This window comes from Rousettus aegyptiacus, unplaced genomic scaffold (assembly GCF_014176215.1).
Source record: "Rousettus aegyptiacus isolate mRouAeg1 unplaced genomic scaffold, mRouAeg1.p scaffold_m13_p_4, whole genome shotgun sequence".
NCBI classification, from domain to species: Eukaryota; Metazoa; Chordata; class Mammalia; order Chiroptera; family Pteropodidae; genus Rousettus; species Rousettus aegyptiacus.
Genome location: NW_023416307.1, coordinates 111,983,816 through 112,002,124, shown reverse-complemented (window position 1 = coordinate 112,002,124; position 18,309 = coordinate 111,983,816). Strand labels below are relative to the sequence as shown.

The following is an 18,309-nucleotide window of genomic DNA, read 5'->3' as shown; positions in this document are numbered from 1 at the left end:
CCCAATCGGAGACCAAAATAAAGCTCTAGAAACCAACCCTAAAAAAATAGATCTATGAACTCCCTGACAAGAAATTTGAAACAACTGTTTTAAGATGCTCAATAACTAAATACAGATAGGCACATAAAGAAAATTAGGAAGTCAATTCATCAACAAATTGGGAATATCAACAGAGTTAGAAACTGTAAACAATAACTAAACAAATTCTGAAGCTAAAAAATACAATAACTAAACTGAAAATTTCTCTACAGGTACTCAAGAACAGACTTGATTGGCAGAAGAAGGAGTCAGTCAACTTAAAACAGGTCATTTGAAGTCACTGAGTCAGAGAAACAAAAAGAAAAATGAATGAAGAAAAGCAAACAGAGCTTAAGAGACTTCTGGATATCATCAACTGGATCAATATAAACATTATGGGAGAAGAGAGAAAGGGGTAGAAAACTTATTTGAAGAAATAATGGCCCAAATGTCTCAAATCTGAGAATAGAAATGGACATACCAAATCAAGAAGCTTAACTCCAACTATGATAAACCCAAATAGATCTACATACCAAGACATTATAACACCAAGACACATTATAATCCAACTGTTGAAAGTCAAAGCAATGAGAGACTCTTGAAAGTAACAAGAGAAAAGCAGGAGCTTCCATAAGATTATCAGCATATTTCACAGCAGAAACCTTGCAGGTAAGAAGAGAGTAGGATGATATATTCAAAGTGTGTAAAACTGCCAACCAAGAATACTGTATCTGGAGAATTGTCTCTCAAAAATAAAGAAATTAAGACATTCTCAGATAGATCAAAGCCGAGGGAATTCATTACCACTAGAACTGCTCTTCAAGAGATGCTAAAGGTTTGGCTTCAAGTTGAAATGAAAGAATGGTAGACAACAACACAAAACCATATGAAAATATACAATTCTATGATAAAAGTACAGACAGTCCCTGATTTATGAAGGTTTGACTTACAATTTTTCAACTTTATGATGGTTGGAAGCAACATACATTCAATAGAAACTGTACCTCAAATTGTGAATTATTATCTTTTCCCAGGCTAGCAATACATGGTATGATACTCTCTTGTGAAGCTAGGCAGCAGCAGTTCCTAGTAAGGCATGCGACCATGAGGGTAAATGACTGATACTCTGCCATGTATTCTGTTTATAGTGATTTTTAAATATTGTTTTCTGAACATGTTTAAGGTAAGTTAAGTTAAGGTACAGTGTTTCGTAGGTTAGGTGTATTAAATGCACTTTCGACTTACAATATTTTCAACTTATGATGGGTTTATTGGGACATAACTCCATCATAAGTTGAGAAGTATCTATATAGAAACAAATACAAAATTCTATATGATTGTAACTTTAGTGTATAAGTCTACTGTCAAGTCTTGTATAGAATCTAAAAGAAAAAACCTGTAAATCTATGCTAGTGGGTATGCAATCTATAAAAATATAATTTGTAATATCAATAACATAAAGGGCAGGCAATTGTAAAGGAGTAGAGTTTTTATATGAGGTTGAAGTTGTTAGTTTAAACTAGGTTTTCATAACTCTAAGATGTCTTATGTAATCATAAGAGTAACCATGAAGAAAATATCTATAAAATACACACACCAAAAAAATGAGAAGGAAATCAAAGCATGCCACTACAAATAATCAACAGAACATAATAGGGAAGACATTAAGATAGGGACAAAAAAGTTACAAAACATATAGAATACAAGTAACAAAATGCCAGTAATATATCCTTCTCTATCAGCAATTACTTTAAATGTAAATTGATTAACTTCCCCCAAAAGACCATAGATTGGCTGAATAAATAAAAATACAGGATCTAATAATATGCTGCCTATAAGAGACTCACTTTAGACCTAAGCACACACATAGGATGAAAGTGAAAGGATGGGAAAGATGTTCATGGAAAATGGTAACAAAAAAAGAGTAGAGTGGCTATACTAATATCAGACAAAATAGACTTTAAGTAAAAAGTCTCACAAGGAACAAGAAACATTATGATGAGAGTCAATTCATCAGGAAGAAGCAACAATTATAAATATTTACTTGCCAAACAGCAGAGCTCCTAAATATGTAAAACAAACACTGACAGAATGGAAAGGAGAAACAGCAATGCAATAGTAGGAGACTTTAACACAACAAAGGATAGAACCACCAGACAGATGATCAATAAGGAGATAGAGGCTTTGAATAACCCTATACATCAATTAGACCTGATAGGCATATACAAAACCATTCCACCCAACAACAGCAGAATACACATTCTTGTTAAGTACACATAGACTATTCTCTAGAATAGATCAAATTCCACAAAAAAAGTCTTAACGAATTTAAGATATAAATCATATCAAGCATCTTTTCTGATCACAATAAAATGAAACTAGAATTAAATAGAAGGAAAACTGAAAAATCCACAAATATGTGGCAATTTAACAACAAACTCTTAAACAACCAATAGGTCAAAGAAGAAATAACAAGTGAAATTATAATTTCTTGAAACAAATGAAAATGAAAACCCAACTTATCAACATTTATGTGGATGCAGCTAAAGCAGTGTTAAGTGGGAAGTTTATAGTTGTAAACATTTTCATTTAAAAGGATATAACTTTTAGGATATAGAAATTTAGTATATAAGGGTCAGTGAAAGTGAAAAAAAGCCCAACAATATCTCCCTTTTTTTTCGCTTTGGGTCATCACTCTTCTGGGACCTGCATAGTTCTAAACACATAAGGATGAAAGCCCCAAGTATGCACTCTACTTTTCTATTGGTTACTGGGACAGAAACACAGCTCCAAAAAACTCACTTCAGTTTTCTCATCAGTGAAATACAGAGGCAACCATACCCACTGCATTGAATTGTTGTACCCACAAATGACATCATGTATGTAAAGCACTTAGAACAGTGCTTAGCATTTGCAGTAACTGCTTCATGGATAATACCATATCATCACCACCAATGTCTTCAGCACATAGATATACAGGTTGGTTCTCTCTTCACAGGTAAAAGAATGCACTGATGTTATTTTAGACACTAGATTACTTCATAAATTTACCTTCAGGTCCTCTCTCCACTCATTCATACCATAGCTCTTAGAAATTTCTGGTTGGAAAATATGCATTTTTGCCATAGATGTAGCCAGACGAGTTAAAGATTGACGACCACTTCCTCCAAGTCCAACCAGCAAAGCATTTCCACCAGATTGCTTTAAAATGCGACATATCCGTGATAAATGTTCTAGTACATACCTACAAAATATCAATATTATCACACTTGAAAATATAAATGTAAATGTATATTTACATGTATCTATTGTTTTTTCTAGAAGGATGGACTTTCCTGCCTCAGTTTTAAAGAAGTAATCATCAAAATGTGTGACTTTTCAAAAGCAGTTACAATTGGATCATTTGATGCAAAGAAAACTATTTAAACTACAAATTCAGGAAATGTAATATACAAACTATAGAATTAAAATAAAATGTAACCTCTTATACTGGAAGGATATTATTGCTTTTATTAAAAACATTTCTTCAACTTTTTAATAAAAGGATTTCTGTGTGAGAAATAAGAAATCAGTTATTCATAAAATAACATATTCAGGAAAGATGGCTTCATTGTGATTAGGGAAATTAAAGTTAGAGCCACAATGAAACACCATTTCACTCTCCTTAGACTGGCAAAACTTACCAAGTCTGGCAATCTTAAGTATTAGCAAGGGTGAGAAACAATGGAAGCTCTTAAAAACAATAATCATTTTTGAAGATACTGTGGCAAAGCTTAGTAAAGTAGAAAATGTTTGCATACCATAACACGATAATGCCACTCCTAGGAATATAGCCTAGAGAAATTCTTAGACATGTACCCAAGCAGCCATGAATGTTCAAACCTTTTTTATAATTGCAAAAACTGGAAGATACCTAAAAGTCTATCTCAGAAGAATGACTACATTGTGTTATAAAATAGTAGTAGTAAAAATTCATTTTTTTGTGACTCTCACAAACAATATGAAATAAACTAACTTGCAGAATTTATACAATACAATACCATTTGTATGAGTTTTAAACATGCAAAATAAGATAGTGCATATATGATTAGGAACACACATATGTAGTAAAAGTCAAAAGAGACACAAGATTTCTTTGACTCCTGCAGGGTATGCTGGGGATGCAGAGAGGAAAGGTTGGCTGCCCAAGAGACTTCAAATAAATTGCTAATATTTTATGTCTTAAGCGCGGCTGTAGGTACAAGGTTATTCACCATATTTTTCCTTATACCTTTTTGTACATCTAAAGTATTTCCCAATAAATTTTACAAATAGAAGTTCCAATCATTAATACCAAATGAAGGTACCTAAAAATGACAAGATTCATTCTTGTTTTGTGAGTTTGATTATACTCATCTAAGCATTGGTCTACAACGTCATTAAAATGATGAATATCTGGAATTTCAATATAAACTCTGTCATCTCCTTCAAAGTCAGGATTCATATAGTCACCAAACATAAGATTTCTTAAGTCCTCTTCGGTTACCTATAGAACAAAAATCAACAAATTATAAAACTTAAATTTTTTTCTAAAATAAATTTCAGAAAATGTTATACAAAATTTTGTTTTGTATATGTTATGGGATGATTATCAATTATATAATTATTTTAAACAGTAGGGTAGTAAATAATATATTTTCAAAATACCTAAAATTATATTATATACTTAGGAATTAAAAAGAGCTTTTTTTCTATTTAAAAAAGGAAGTCCCCCTGCCCCAGAGGCTGAGTGACTCTCATTTATTAGTTACTGAAGGATGGTTACCATGTTAAGCACTTTACATCTATTTTATATATAATTTAATAACTATCCCTATTTGATTATATCATTTAATCCCTATTGCATAATTTATATAAAGTTTTATTCTTTAATAACTTCTGTGCTACATGCATAATTCCTCTGAAGACAAATCTTCTCAAAATAAACACCTATCTATGAGGAAAAATAAAGAAATATGATCATTAAGCAGTAATATTTTTTAAAGATAAGTTGATTGTAACAATTCATGCTATTGTACTGTTTTAACTTAATATGTTTTTAATCATTAATATACTCACTGATGTATTTTCTTTCCTCAAATGGGAAAAAATACTATCAAATGATTCTTTAAAATGGTCCTTTATAACAATTTTGGTTAAATTGAACAGCCAGGATCGATCCTCATCATTAATGAGGCGATCATAAAACACTCGAAGAACCTCATGCACAAACAGCCGGGTCATAGTGTGCTTGCTCTCCACGGCATCTCTTTCAATGAGTAAGCAACCTTGGATGACACGTGAAAAATCTCGCAAGTTGAAAGTGTAATGAGATTTTGTGGGAGTTGGCAAAAGATGTTCCATGGATTTTTTATATATCTGAATATGAAAACAACAACAAAGCAAAAATAAAATGCTTATAATCAGCAAAATCATGTAACAAATTGTATGTTATCTAAGATATTTTATTTATTTTGTCAGATCATATTGGCTTGGAAAATTGTATAGTACTAACGCCCAGCACTGCATATATCTATTTAATATTTTTGTTTATACCACTCAATAAGACATTATGAAGCTGAGGGAAATTGATATTATTTGATTCCATCCAAGTCCAAGAAGTGACAATGCTTTCACTTCCCAATTATTATAGTTGTCCCATTTAAAGGTCAATGACCTGGGCTTAAGTAGTTAACGAAAACTTTAGTAGAAAGTGAAATAAGATAATTCATTCTTAAGTATTCTAAATGAAGAGGATGAAAAGATTTCCTTTTGACTACCACTGACTTCAAAACAAGTGTTCTCTCTCTTCCCTTCTCTCATTTTCTCTCTTCTTCCTTCTTTTGTAAGTGGCTCTAATATGGAAATGAAGTATATTTTTACTATACGATAAATACACCAAATGAGGTTTAATATTTTCTTTAAGAAAACTGAATTAAATCTTTTATAATGTAGCCTGAAAAAAAAACTAAATGAAATTATTTTTTATTTATATGCATCCTATGATTCAACCCCTTCCCCTAACCTCCAAATAAGTAGGTCTGTAATGCTTCAAATATGTGGGGAAAGATCCTTTCTGCATCCCATTCTGCCCAACCAACTCCACCCTCTTTCCAGGAGATGCCTGAAATATAAACATCATATTTTATATATAAAAACACTTTTCTGTATCCAAATAAGTACAGTAATTACAATGTACTATTTCTTTGCTCATAGTTTCTCTATTTTAATAGCACTAATTTTCCACCAGAACAAGAGAACTAGAAAGATACAATGCTCTTGAAAACTAATCGAATGATTATAGGGAGCTTTTTGCTTCTAATTGCAGTGATCCCAAAGTGAATCCCACTTTATTAAAGCTTCCAAAAGCTTAGCTCAATGTGATTATCACTGGCTTACCTTAAATACATTTTTTCCCTTTTATAATTATCAATGAGCCTGGCTCTGGCCTCTGAGCAGAGGCAAATAATACATGCTGCATAAGAGCTGCTCCTTAGCCATATAGGCAGACTTGTTTTCTGTTCCCACCCTTGTGTTTCCTTATAATTTTTCTCATTGCTATTCCTTATGTGATCTGGCTAAAAATAGTATTTTCATAAGCTGCTTACATTTCTTTTATTTTTTAAGACAAACACGAAGAATGGGAAGGAAGAGAGAGAAGAGAAAATAAATATCAGAGTAGGAACCTGACAATTAGGGAAACACCTAAACTGTGGTACGAACTTGTTCTGGATTACAATTTCATTGTAACAAGTTGGCATTATCTCCCATTTTACTTTTAAAAACATGAGTTTCTGGAAGGTCAAATTACTTGATTAAGGCCATATAGCTGGGAAATAGCAGTCAAACCAAATGGATTCCCTAAGTTCAAGGCCTATGTGTTCCTGTTCTCAAGGCTTAAGTTTCTCTGACACTTAAGACCAAAGCAGCTAAGAAAAAAAGGTTTTTTGTTTTTTGGGTTTTTTTTTAAAGTAAGGACCAAATGAGGGATATATATACTAAAACATTTGATATTACATATTTGCTCACCTCCATAGTCCCACTGACAATTTGGTTCCCTATTAAAAAGTACTCTGGAGGAAATTCACGAGTCCTAAAGTAGAATGCTACAATTGATGAGAAGATTCGGACCATTGTTTCATCACTGAAAGTATTAATAGTGCAGATGTTGAAATGTCGAATAAAACGAGGAGTAACTGGATTTCTTCCACCACCTGGAGGGCCCATGGCAGCAATCAGTTCTATGTCAACCAATGTGATTTTACTTGTGTCCTTAAGATCATACCTTGAAAGCACATAAAAATTCAAAATAATCAGTGATAAAGCCAATAAGATGGAATGAAATGTAGATCCCTCTAGAAACTTAATCTGATTTTAGCTTCTTTAAAAAGAAAACTTCAGAAAATGCTTAGAGTGGAAGAGAACTCTATTTTTTTTTTTTTTTTTAAAGCAGTATTCTGTTTCCTCTTTCAATGACATTGATTCTGTTGCCCAGATTCTGGGTATCTAGAGTGTTCCTTTTTCTCATCCTTTTTTTATTCCCTCCTACTCTTCTTTCCAATTTGACTCTGATTTTCCTCTTCCTACTCTAAATCCAGAGCATGGATGAGAGATCAATCTTATTTGCAGCTGGATTTAGGTAGGGTGACCATATGTTCCAGTTTGCCTAGGACAATTCTGATTTGTGCTTGTCCTAGGTAATTAATAACATTGCCCTTTTACTCTCAGAAATGTCTTAGTTTGAACAATAAATTATATAGTTATCCTCTTTACAGCAAAGCCCTGGTTTCTTTTTTCTCATCTCAAATCTTATCTTCGAAGCACATGAGGATGTCTAAACAGTAGCTAAATACTTTTCTTATATAAAAAGGGACATATCAGGGAATAATCAAGCTCCAAAGAAGTTTTAACCAGAAAGGGGTATCTAAATAGCTCCATTTAGTTAGAACCACTTCATTGAAAATATTTATATTTCCAATAGGCCATTGAGTCCTTTAACATTAAAGTTCTTGCAAAAAGTGGAAAGGATGGTAGGAGAAATTTACATAGTCAGTTCCTAGTCTAAGAGCACAATAGAAAATATGAAAATATTTGTTTTTTGGCAACAGCCATAATAGCTGTCAATAGGAGACTGGCTAAGTAAATTATGGCAAGAGCCACACAACTAAATATTATTAAAGGCTAATAAAATGAATGAGACAAATTATATGGATAGGTGTTTAAGATAAATACTTAAGTGCAAGAAAGTTACCAAACACTATGTATAATATGAGTTTTTTTTAAAAAAATAAAAATATACTTATAAAGACATGAAACTCGGAGGAATAGGGAATACACTATTAACAGCAATTATTTCCTGGAGGCATTATGCCAAGGGCCTGCAGTAACAAAGAAAATGTTATTTCCAAAATATGACTTAGCTTCAACATTAGTCTACCCTTGCCTTGAGACAAAAATAATGGTATGTTGGGAATTAGGAAAGTATATTTAAGAGAGGAAAAGAAAGATTATTAATCCTAACTAAAAGATACAATGTCGTACATGTTAGAAACTAAGCACAGCATCATAAAATGGGGTGTAAGAAGTGCAGTTATCTATGAAATTGCTGTTAAAACAAAGCCATCTCAAAGATATGGTAGTCTCAAACAGTTACAGAAAATATAGAGAATTTAAAATTATAAAAATATAGGGTGATTACTTAGGTTGGAAACTACCCATAAATTCTCAGCCCCTTGGAAATGGTACTTTAAAAGGTATAATCTATAAATTATTTTCAACAAGTAAAAGTAATACTTGAAAAGAATGTATTATTTATTGAATATATATATCTCCAATACTGGATTATTAATCCTAGTTATCTAACTCATACATTCATAGGAAAGGATGGTATAAAAAAGGTATAGAAAAGTTTTCCAAAAATTTCTGTATAGGAATATCAGAGCGGCCATTTCTTTCACATATAACTTGAAAAAGTATATTATTTTGATGTGAGAAACTAAAATAGAAAAAGAGAAAAATGACTTCAGCATGGCTAATTAAGATCTTAATTAAATAATTACCAATTCCCAGAGTCAAAAAATTGTCGTAATAATTCAATAGGAGGTTGAGCTCCATATTTTTCCAGTGCAGGCATATTCATGTCATCTATAAAAATTATACACTTCTTTCCCATAGGTGGTCCAAAAACTCCTTTGCGTCTTTTATCCAATCTAGCCATAATAATGTTCTAAAATATAAAGAAGAAAGGATAGTAGCCACACTTAACAATAGAAAAAAATTAGGAATTAAACAGTCTAATTATGTAAAAAAATTAATGCCAACCAGCGCTATGTACATGTGTTTATTTATATTTATTCACTTTTAGGGTGATACCAAACTTTATATTCAACATCATTCAAAAAACATTTATTGAAAATTCTACGTGCTAAGAATTGTTACATACATGCATATTTATATATTTATGTTGTACACACATGAACACACACAAAATATTTTCCTCATTGGATACCCCAACCTATCTATTAACTTTAATTTACTCAGTATCTAAAAGCGCTCATTTAAATTTGTAACATTTGAGATTAAGGGAATTCTATAGGCTTAAAACAACAGAAACAAGTCCCGTAGGTCAAGAGAGAAAGGACAGACATAAATTTAGGAGTAGATGATAAAAATGGTGATTAGAAAAGGTTTCATGGAGTATTTCCGTCTTGGCACTTTTGGGGGTAAAGAGTGGGATGCACAACTACATTGTTCTCATCATAGAAGGTCACATAATAGTTTATGTTTGAAAGACAGGGCTTTAGAAAGCAGCAAATGCCCCTAAGGATCATGTGGGAGAGTCCAGAAAGTGGGAGTGCACCCTTCCTTCCACCCTCCATCCCTCCCCCTCCCTCCCTTCATCCCTCCCTCTCTCTCTCTCATACTCCCTTCCCCAGTTAAGAAATCAATTGTTGTTTCTTCTCAAACTTAAAAAAAAAAGCTGTTAAAGCTCAATAATCCAGTACTAACGCAAAAATTCTCTCGAACTTATGTCTTTAAAACTTGACTTTTAAAACGTACTTGTAACGCCAAAAATAAAAATTTTGAAGTTGTATTTAAATTCATATAAAATTTACACAGCTATTCGTTTAATATACAATTTTAAACACTAACCAAATAGTAAAAAAAAAATTAATAATTATAGACCCATGTTTCTGGCTTTAAACTAACCTGAACCTGGTTGGCACTGGTCCGTGCAGAGAAATTAACATAAAAAGGAAAGTACTTGTCCTTTTCCAAGTGATTCATTAGCTTATCCTTCACGTATACTGATTTTCCTGTACCCGTTGGACCCACAAAAAGCAGTGGCCTTTAAGAAAATATGTCATTCAAAAGGGGGAAAAGTTAAAAACATTTCTACTAAAGGAAGTTGGAGTAAGTTAAAAAGATAAACAATAATCAAATCATCTTTATCTAAAAACTCACATTTTAATCTATTATTGTTATTTCATGAAAGACTGGTAAAAGTAAAATTGGCACATATTTCTGTTTACTCTTCCTGAGATTTTAATAGTAAAAACTATCATTTAGACAGATATAAATTTGCTATATGTAAAAACACTCATAAAACAAGTAACAGAAAAGAAAATCAAAGTGTGTCTCCTCAGAAAAGTGATATATTGGTATTTTTTAGTTAGAAGTACAAGCAAGAAGGTGTAGTGTGGAATAGACAGTAAGGATAAGGGTGTTTCACAGTTACCTCAATAGCATAAAGTTTCTGTGAGATACTAAATAGTAGTGAATTCTAAAGCTAACAGTTATGTATACCTGTTAATGGCATTTTACAATCAAGTCAGAGTTACTCTCTAAAAATATCTGTCTAAAAGCAAACTAAAGAATTCTCCACTTAGTGGGGCCTCAAGCAGGGTTTCTCATTCTTGAGTTATTGTTACTAACTTAAAAAACAAAATAAAACAAAAGAAAAAAATACTCCTCTGAGTTTCTATTCACAGAACTCTGGGGAATCTCAGTTTGAGAACTACTAAATTAAAAATTAAATAGTGTCACTTTGAATGATAACTTGGCACTACACAATACATATAGACAAATACAAAGGCTGACTCTAATACTGAGCAACAGCATTCAGTTAGAAGGTGTTATTTAAGTAACCAAAATTATGCTAATATTAATTTCTAAAATGATCACTGAAGTATAAACATGAAATTAAAGTTCTTTTAGAACTACAGTAACTCCTAGAATTCACCTCTATGTCCCAGTCTGATAACACTTGCCTTATGAAAAACTACTTATTAAAATAATTTTAATAAATAAAATACTGTTCTTAACTTGGGGGTCCATGGACCAACTAAAGAAATTCTTAGACAGTATTCAGAGAATCTGTGAACTTGGATAACAGAAAGGTTATATCTTTACTTTCACTATCCTTAACTAAAATGGAGCAAATGTATTAATAGTACCTGTGTCTTTGTCACCAATTGAAATCACAGATATTATACTATGCATTACAATTGTTAATGAAATCTCAAAAATATCACATAAGCCATTACTTCTTCAAAATTATGACAGTTATCAGACACACTGCTAGATCTTATAATTTACTGTATTAATAAAGAAACACATTTATAACTACAATAGCCCGTTTGTTCAATACTTTGATAAATGTATTTCAATATTTTGTTTCCTTTGTTATCCTATGTTTCTATTATTTATTTAAAAGAATTATTCTGACAAGTAGTTCATAGCACAAAAGAACTCCCATACAAGGATTTCCTTAGAATTGGCAAGTGCCTTCCTTGCCTAAGAAAAATTTTAATATTAGCCATTAAATGCAAAATAGGAATAAAATAATATTCCCTCATTAGCTATTTTTCCTGTTTTTTTTTTAATTAAACAAGATAAAATTGTCAAAAAAGTCACTCAGAAACAAGTTCTTTCTTTATTAACAGTTCTTTATCAAAAACTAACCATGACATTCATGCATGTTATGTAAAGTTGCCTGTTAGTTAAAATAGTAGTAATGGTAAATTATGCCTAATGTTTTAAAAGCAAAATAACTACAAAAAATGCTAGTTAGAAAGTTAGTGTGAATAAACCTATGGTACGCTATGGTACGTGCTAGTATTTTTTGGCGTGCTCTTCTGATTTAAGTCTGAGCTTTTCATGTTCATCTTAAGTTATGAAGAACTAGCATAAGACATTTGAAAAACGCGAAATATAATCGGAGAATGTGGACCATAGTTAATCTGATTCCTCAAAAGTACAGAGGATACCTCTGATACCTTTGCGTCAAATGCATATCTATTTATCAATACCACAACTGACTTTAGTCTGATGTTACAAATAAAAGAAATACAAGATGGCTTATGCAACAACAAAGTATGACAGCAAAGGCTTTGAAGTAGGAAATAGGAAACCTAAGTTCTAGGTTTGTCCCTAGTAACAGGTGTCACTATGGACACGTCAGTTAGTCCCTCTAGATCTCAGTTATCTGAAAATGAATGACCTCAAAGTTTATTTCGAATATCCTATGACTGTTTTAGAATGGCTTGTTATATTTAAAATATAGGTTTGTAAGTGTTTCTTACTTCGCATAGGTAATACTCAAGTTCATTAGAAATGTATATCTAATTGTGTCCATTGTAGGGACTATAATATCTTGAATCCTGACACGTTTATCTCCAAAATCAGTACTTTTAATTAACTCATTCCAATGCAGCCAGCGACCTCGGTTTTTCAACTACAAGAGAACATAAGTTTTAAATTATAACAATATACTTGCTATCTGAAAGGCCCTTTTTAACATATTGCTATCATATTTGCTTTTACACACTTTATAGTTTTCACCTTTTTAGTATCAAATATTAGATTCATTCAAAATAACGTATATAACATATTTGTCATGAAGAGATTAACTAAAATATCCATGAATCCACCACCCAATTTAAGAAATACATTTTTTTTGTAATTAATTTTCCTTTCTAATGAGAACCGGAAGAATTTAATGAAACAGTTATCACAAATTCAACATATTTAGAACTTCAGATGTTTGCTTCTATGTCCTCTTAACACTAATCTTTCCAAAATGCCTTCAAAATATCCTTTTGCATATATCGAGTATTTATTTGAGAACTATTCAGTAGCTCACCACTATTTATTGGACACCTTTCCTTCTCAAACTATTCCAAAAAATTCAAGGGGAGGGAAAGCTCCTGAGCTTTTACAAGGTCAGCACTAGCATCACCAAAACCAAAGAAAGATATTGCAAAAAAGGGAAATTATATACTGATATCTCTGATGAACATAGATGCAGAGATCCTCAACAAAATATTAGCAAATCGAATTCAGCAATACATTAAAAAGATTATATGCCTTGATTGAGCAGGATTTACTCCTGGGATGCCAGGTTGGTTCAATATCTGCAAATCAATGAACATGATACATCACATACACAAAATGAAGGATAAAAATCATATGATCATATCGATAGATGCAGAAAAAAAATGACAAAATCCAGCATCCATTTATAGTAAAAATTAAGCAAAGTGGAAATAGACAGAACATACCTCAACATAATAAAAGCCACATATGACAAACCCACAGCTAACATAATTCTCAAGTATTTTCTAAAATCTAAAATCTGAAAGTATTTTCCTTAAGATCAGGAACAAGACAAAGATGTCCGCTTTCTCCACTTTTATTCATAATAGTATTGGAAGTCCTAGCCACAACAATCAGACAAGAAAAAAGTAAAAGGCATCCAAATTGGAAAGAAAGTAAAACTGTCATTATTTGTAGATGACATCATACTATATACAGAGAAACCTAGAGTCTACCAAAAAACTATTAGAACTGTTCACTGAATTCAGTAAATAACATGGAACAAACTTAATATTCAGAAATCAGTTACATTTTTATATACCAATAACAAACTATCAGAAAGAGAAATTAAGAAAACAATCTCATTTACAATTGCATCAAAAAATACCTAGGAATAAATTTAACCAAGAATGTAAAAGACCAGAAAACTATAAGACACCGAAGAAAGAAATTAAAGATTGAAATAAATGGAAGCAAATACTGTACTCAAGGACAGGAAGAATTAATATTAAAATGCTCGTTCTATCCAAAACGATCTATAAAGTCAATGGAATCCCTATCAAAATACCAATGACATTTTTTCACATAAAAACAGATTATTTTCATAAATAATTCTAATATTTATATGAAACTATAAACGATCTTGAATAGCTAAAGGGATCTTGAGAAAAAAGAACGAAGTTGAAAGTATCACACTACCTGATATCAAACTATATTACAAGGCAATAGTAATTAATTTGGCATGATATTGGCATAAAAAATAGACACATAGATTGAACTAAAGTACAATCGGAAAAAAAAAAAAAAAGCAAACCCCAGCAGTTTCCCACTCTCATTATTTCCTCTCTAGCAGCATCTACTTTTTACCTCTTTAAGCTGGATATTTTGGTATTTACCTGCAATTCTAAAAAAAAAAAAACATGCTTGTGTTATCACCTCTTGATTCTTTAGTTTTAGAGAATATTTTATTGACTTCTCACTGTGACCAATGAGGATGAAACTCTCTTCTTAAAATTCTTAAAATTCCGTGTTAGCATGGTTTGGGGAAAAGATTTCTTCACTGGCAGTCAAGGGGGCTGGGTTTAAGTTCTGACTCTTCTAGCCTTTTGCTTTTCTAGGTTTGGTTCTTTATCTATAAACCTTAAGATTTAGGTAAAATTGTAACTAAGACTCCATCCAGATCTTATGACTGTTAAGCAAAAGTTGCATTAATCAAACGTCTATTCAAATGATTACTGTTTAAAATAATCTTTTTGTAAATTCTTTTTAAAAGGGAAAATAGATTTAATTTAAATCTGAAATTATAAAATATTCTTAAAGCAAGTTTATCTATACTGTCCACAAGTTACAGGAGAAACTAAAGAAAGGGAACTAAAGTGCGAACCACTAGAGTCAAAATAACACGAAAGTAGAAACCCAGGAGCTTTTCCTGCTGATCTAAAGCTTTGTGGTTCATAGCTTATCATTAGAATCATTTTATATCATACCTCATACATGTAATCATAGACCAAGCCTTTTTCATCAAAGTGGCATTCCCATTTACCCACAGAGTCAGGAATTGGGTTGTTTCCATCTTTTCCCAAAACGATTAATCGTAGGAATGTATCAAAAACAAGGCGACCACTGGTATCACAACTTCCTCCAATCGACCAAATCAAAGAAAACATAAAGCAAGCCTGTTGGTTAAAAAAAAAAAAAAAAGTTAATTTAAACTAATTATTTAAAAGAAATTTTTAACAAATTAATTAGATCTAACATATTAATGATTGGTTAACCTACTTGGAAAAAGTCAGATCCATGAATTAAGTGGATTGGACCACAGCTAAATCACATAGTATCACTTCTCTGGCAAAAGCTATCTAATTTTAAAACACCTATCTCTATCATAGGACACTTAGGTTGCTTCCATGTCCTGGCTACCATGAATAATGCTGCTATGATCATCGAGGTGCATATACCTTTGCAGATAAATGTTTTTAAATTTGGGGGGGGGGATGGGAAGGGGGTAAATACCCAGAAAAGGGATTGCTGGGGCATATGGTAATTCTACTTTTAATTTTTTAAGGACTCCGTACTGTTTTCCATTCTGGCTGTACCAATTTACATTCCCACCAGAAGTGTCTGAGGGTTCCTTTCTCCTTACTACCTCTCCAACATTTGTTATTACTTGTCCTGTTGATGACAGCCATTCTAGAAGGTGTGAGGTGGTAGATAATTGGAGAAAGATGTGGTACATATATTCCTGGAATATTATTCAGCCATAAAAAAAGATGAAATACTGCCATTTATTACAACATGGATGGATCTTGAGATTATCGTGCTAACCAAAATAAACCAGACAGAAAATGTTGAAAACCATATGATTCCACTCATATGTGGGATATAAAACTGAAAGGAACAAACAAACATGACAGAGATTCATGGACATGGATAGTGGATTAAAGGTTACCAGAGGGAAATGGGGGAGGGGGAAGGCAGATAAGGGTAAAAGGGGTCAAATATATGGTGACAAAAGGAAATTTAACTTTGGGTGGTGAACACACAATGCAATAAACATATGACATATTGTTGAATTGTACACTTGAAAATGTATTTTATTTTATTAACCAACATCACCCTAATCATTTTAATTAAAAAATAAATAAATAGTAAAAATAAAATGCTCATGACAAATGACCTAGGAATTTCTCTTTTAGAGGCTTATATACAAAAAAAAAATCACTGCAGTATTGTTTGTGATAGCAAATAATCAGAAGCAACCCAAATGTTCCTCAAGAGGAATCTGCTTAATTGGGTTATTCTACATACACTAGAATACATGCAGCTATCAAAACAGAAGATAACTCTACTGAAATGAAATGATCTCTAAGATATATTGTGAGAAAACATGCAAATATGTATGGTATGCTAAAATGTATTAAAAATGTATACATATAAAAGAGAGTATGCATTAAATACCTAGAGAGTTTTCTAGGCATAGGTAATAGCTGCCTTAAAGGTGGCTGGGGAACTGGTATGGATAGAAAACCTACTTTCGCCTTTTGAATTTTACTTTAGTCATGTGCCTTATCTAGTTTATAAATTTGTAAGATATATTTTGAGAGAAAATTTTCAACTACATATTGATCTGTATTAGTCTAAAAATGATTTAAGCTGTTTAAACAATTTGGGGAGTATAGGTTTACCAAAAGAATGTAAATTTTCAGAAAATATATAACATGAAGGTTACATAGGTAAATTATTCCTAGGATATTTTTATTTTATAAAAATTTACCAATGATATGTATAGAAGAATATTGAAAACTAGTTCTGTGAAAGGCAGTTCCAAACTTAGGGAGAAAAAGGGATATAAATAAATTATACTTCAAATATATCTTCGATTTCTTCTAAAATGGAAGGAAGTAAAGGAGAAAGGGGAGGTGGAAAGAAAGAGATTATGATTAGCAAGGAACCCTGAAATATGAGGTATCTGAGGTAGATTTTCTATGGCAACAAGGTGAAGGGGAAACAATAGGAGGTAACTGCTATTACCGTAGAGTAGAAGAGAAGGTAGAGTGAGTAGAAGAGGTCAAGGCATTAAGGAATAAGGTGGTGGGTGAGAAAGTAACATATGCCAGAAAGAGAACAAAACACCTCTTTCTTTTGGCGCCCTCAGAGTCATGTCCTCTGGCCTTCTCTGACTTACTTCCAGACATTAGCTAATCTGGGCTACTGACTCCTCCTCATGCATGTGCTCTATGGATTCTGCCAGCAGTGCTCCACCCAGCTAGTTGGATGCCGGCTCCTTGTCTTTTGTAGCCAGCTTCTTGCAGTCTACATCCTGGCTTAATATTAAGAAAAAATCAATTCATCTAAAGTCCCTATTGGATTAATATTAAGTCACTATATTGTTTATCAAATTATGCTCTTTCATAAATAACAGGGTAGATTTCATTCATTGTGACATATTTTACTTTCTTTAAAGTGTTTTTTAAATCCGACTACCAGGTCAGGGAAATTTTAATGTTTTCAGTTATCCTTTCAGTGCTCACCAAAAAACAGCTCGGAATTTTACAATGTCCTTCTCAGTACAAGTATCATTTGCCATAGGTATATTTTATTCTGTAATTAAAAACTACATTAAGTATAAAACAAACCATAATCCAAACACGAATGTGCTTGCTTGTAGGATCACCTTCTAACACGTCACAGAGTAGTACTTCAAAGAGGCGTGTAAGAGATACAACCACATTGCTATCACTTGTTGGAATCAGTTCCTGCAAAGTGAAAAAACATACTTCTCTTTCATCTTATTTGAAAAATAAAAGAAGATAAACATTTTATTTAAAAAACTGAGAAAGTGTACATAGTTTTCATAAGGTCTTTATAAACACTTAGAGAATTTAAATTGTATGTGTGATAAAAACATCTTAAATATTTTGGTTTGGTGTATTATATTATACAGTACATAATATTCTGAATTCTCTGAGAGATTAAAATTAGGTACTGAAAGAGAATAAACAATATTTTAGGGATAACAGAAATAAAGTCTCTAACAGCCATTCATTCATTTATGTATTTGACAAACGCTTATAAAAAACATACTATACTTACATACCAAACTAGGAGATATGGAAATAAAATATACAATCTCTTAAAAGCAGTGATATTGAAATTAAATAGATGTCGGGAGCCATT

At 31.9% G+C, this 18,309-nt stretch overlaps 1 protein-coding gene across 15 annotated transcripts in view; it reads right to left on the bottom strand.

Moving 5' to 3' along the window:
* The window catches only part of DNAH12 (dynein axonemal heavy chain 12), a 185,285-nt gene that overhangs the window by 77,829 nt on the left and 89,147 nt on the right, over window positions 1-18,309 (bottom strand). For 14 of the 15 annotated variants that reach the window (XR_001595223.2, XM_036218452.1, XM_016131609.2 and 11 more), the window contains 9 exons: window positions 17,769-17,888; window positions 15,120-15,308; window positions 12,621-12,772; window positions 10,246-10,384; window positions 9,096-9,262; window positions 7,066-7,321; window positions 5,116-5,415; window positions 4,365-4,543; window positions 3,070-3,262 (listed from right to left, as the gene is read on the bottom strand). Coding sequence is in view for 13 of the 15 variants with exons in the window: in XM_036218452.1 (XP_036074345.1) it covers window positions 3,070-3,262; window positions 4,365-4,543; window positions 5,116-5,415; window positions 7,066-7,321; window positions 9,096-9,262; window positions 10,246-10,384; window positions 12,621-12,772; window positions 15,120-15,308; window positions 17,769-17,888 (1,695 nt within the window). In the remaining 2 variants the exon portion in view is untranslated. Of the gene's footprint in view, window positions 1-3,069; window positions 3,263-4,364; window positions 4,544-5,115; window positions 5,416-7,065; window positions 7,322-9,095; window positions 9,263-10,245; window positions 10,385-12,620; window positions 12,773-15,119; window positions 15,309-17,768; window positions 17,889-18,309 lie in introns of those variants that run through there. The other variant, XR_001595224.2, reaches the window with a different exon arrangement.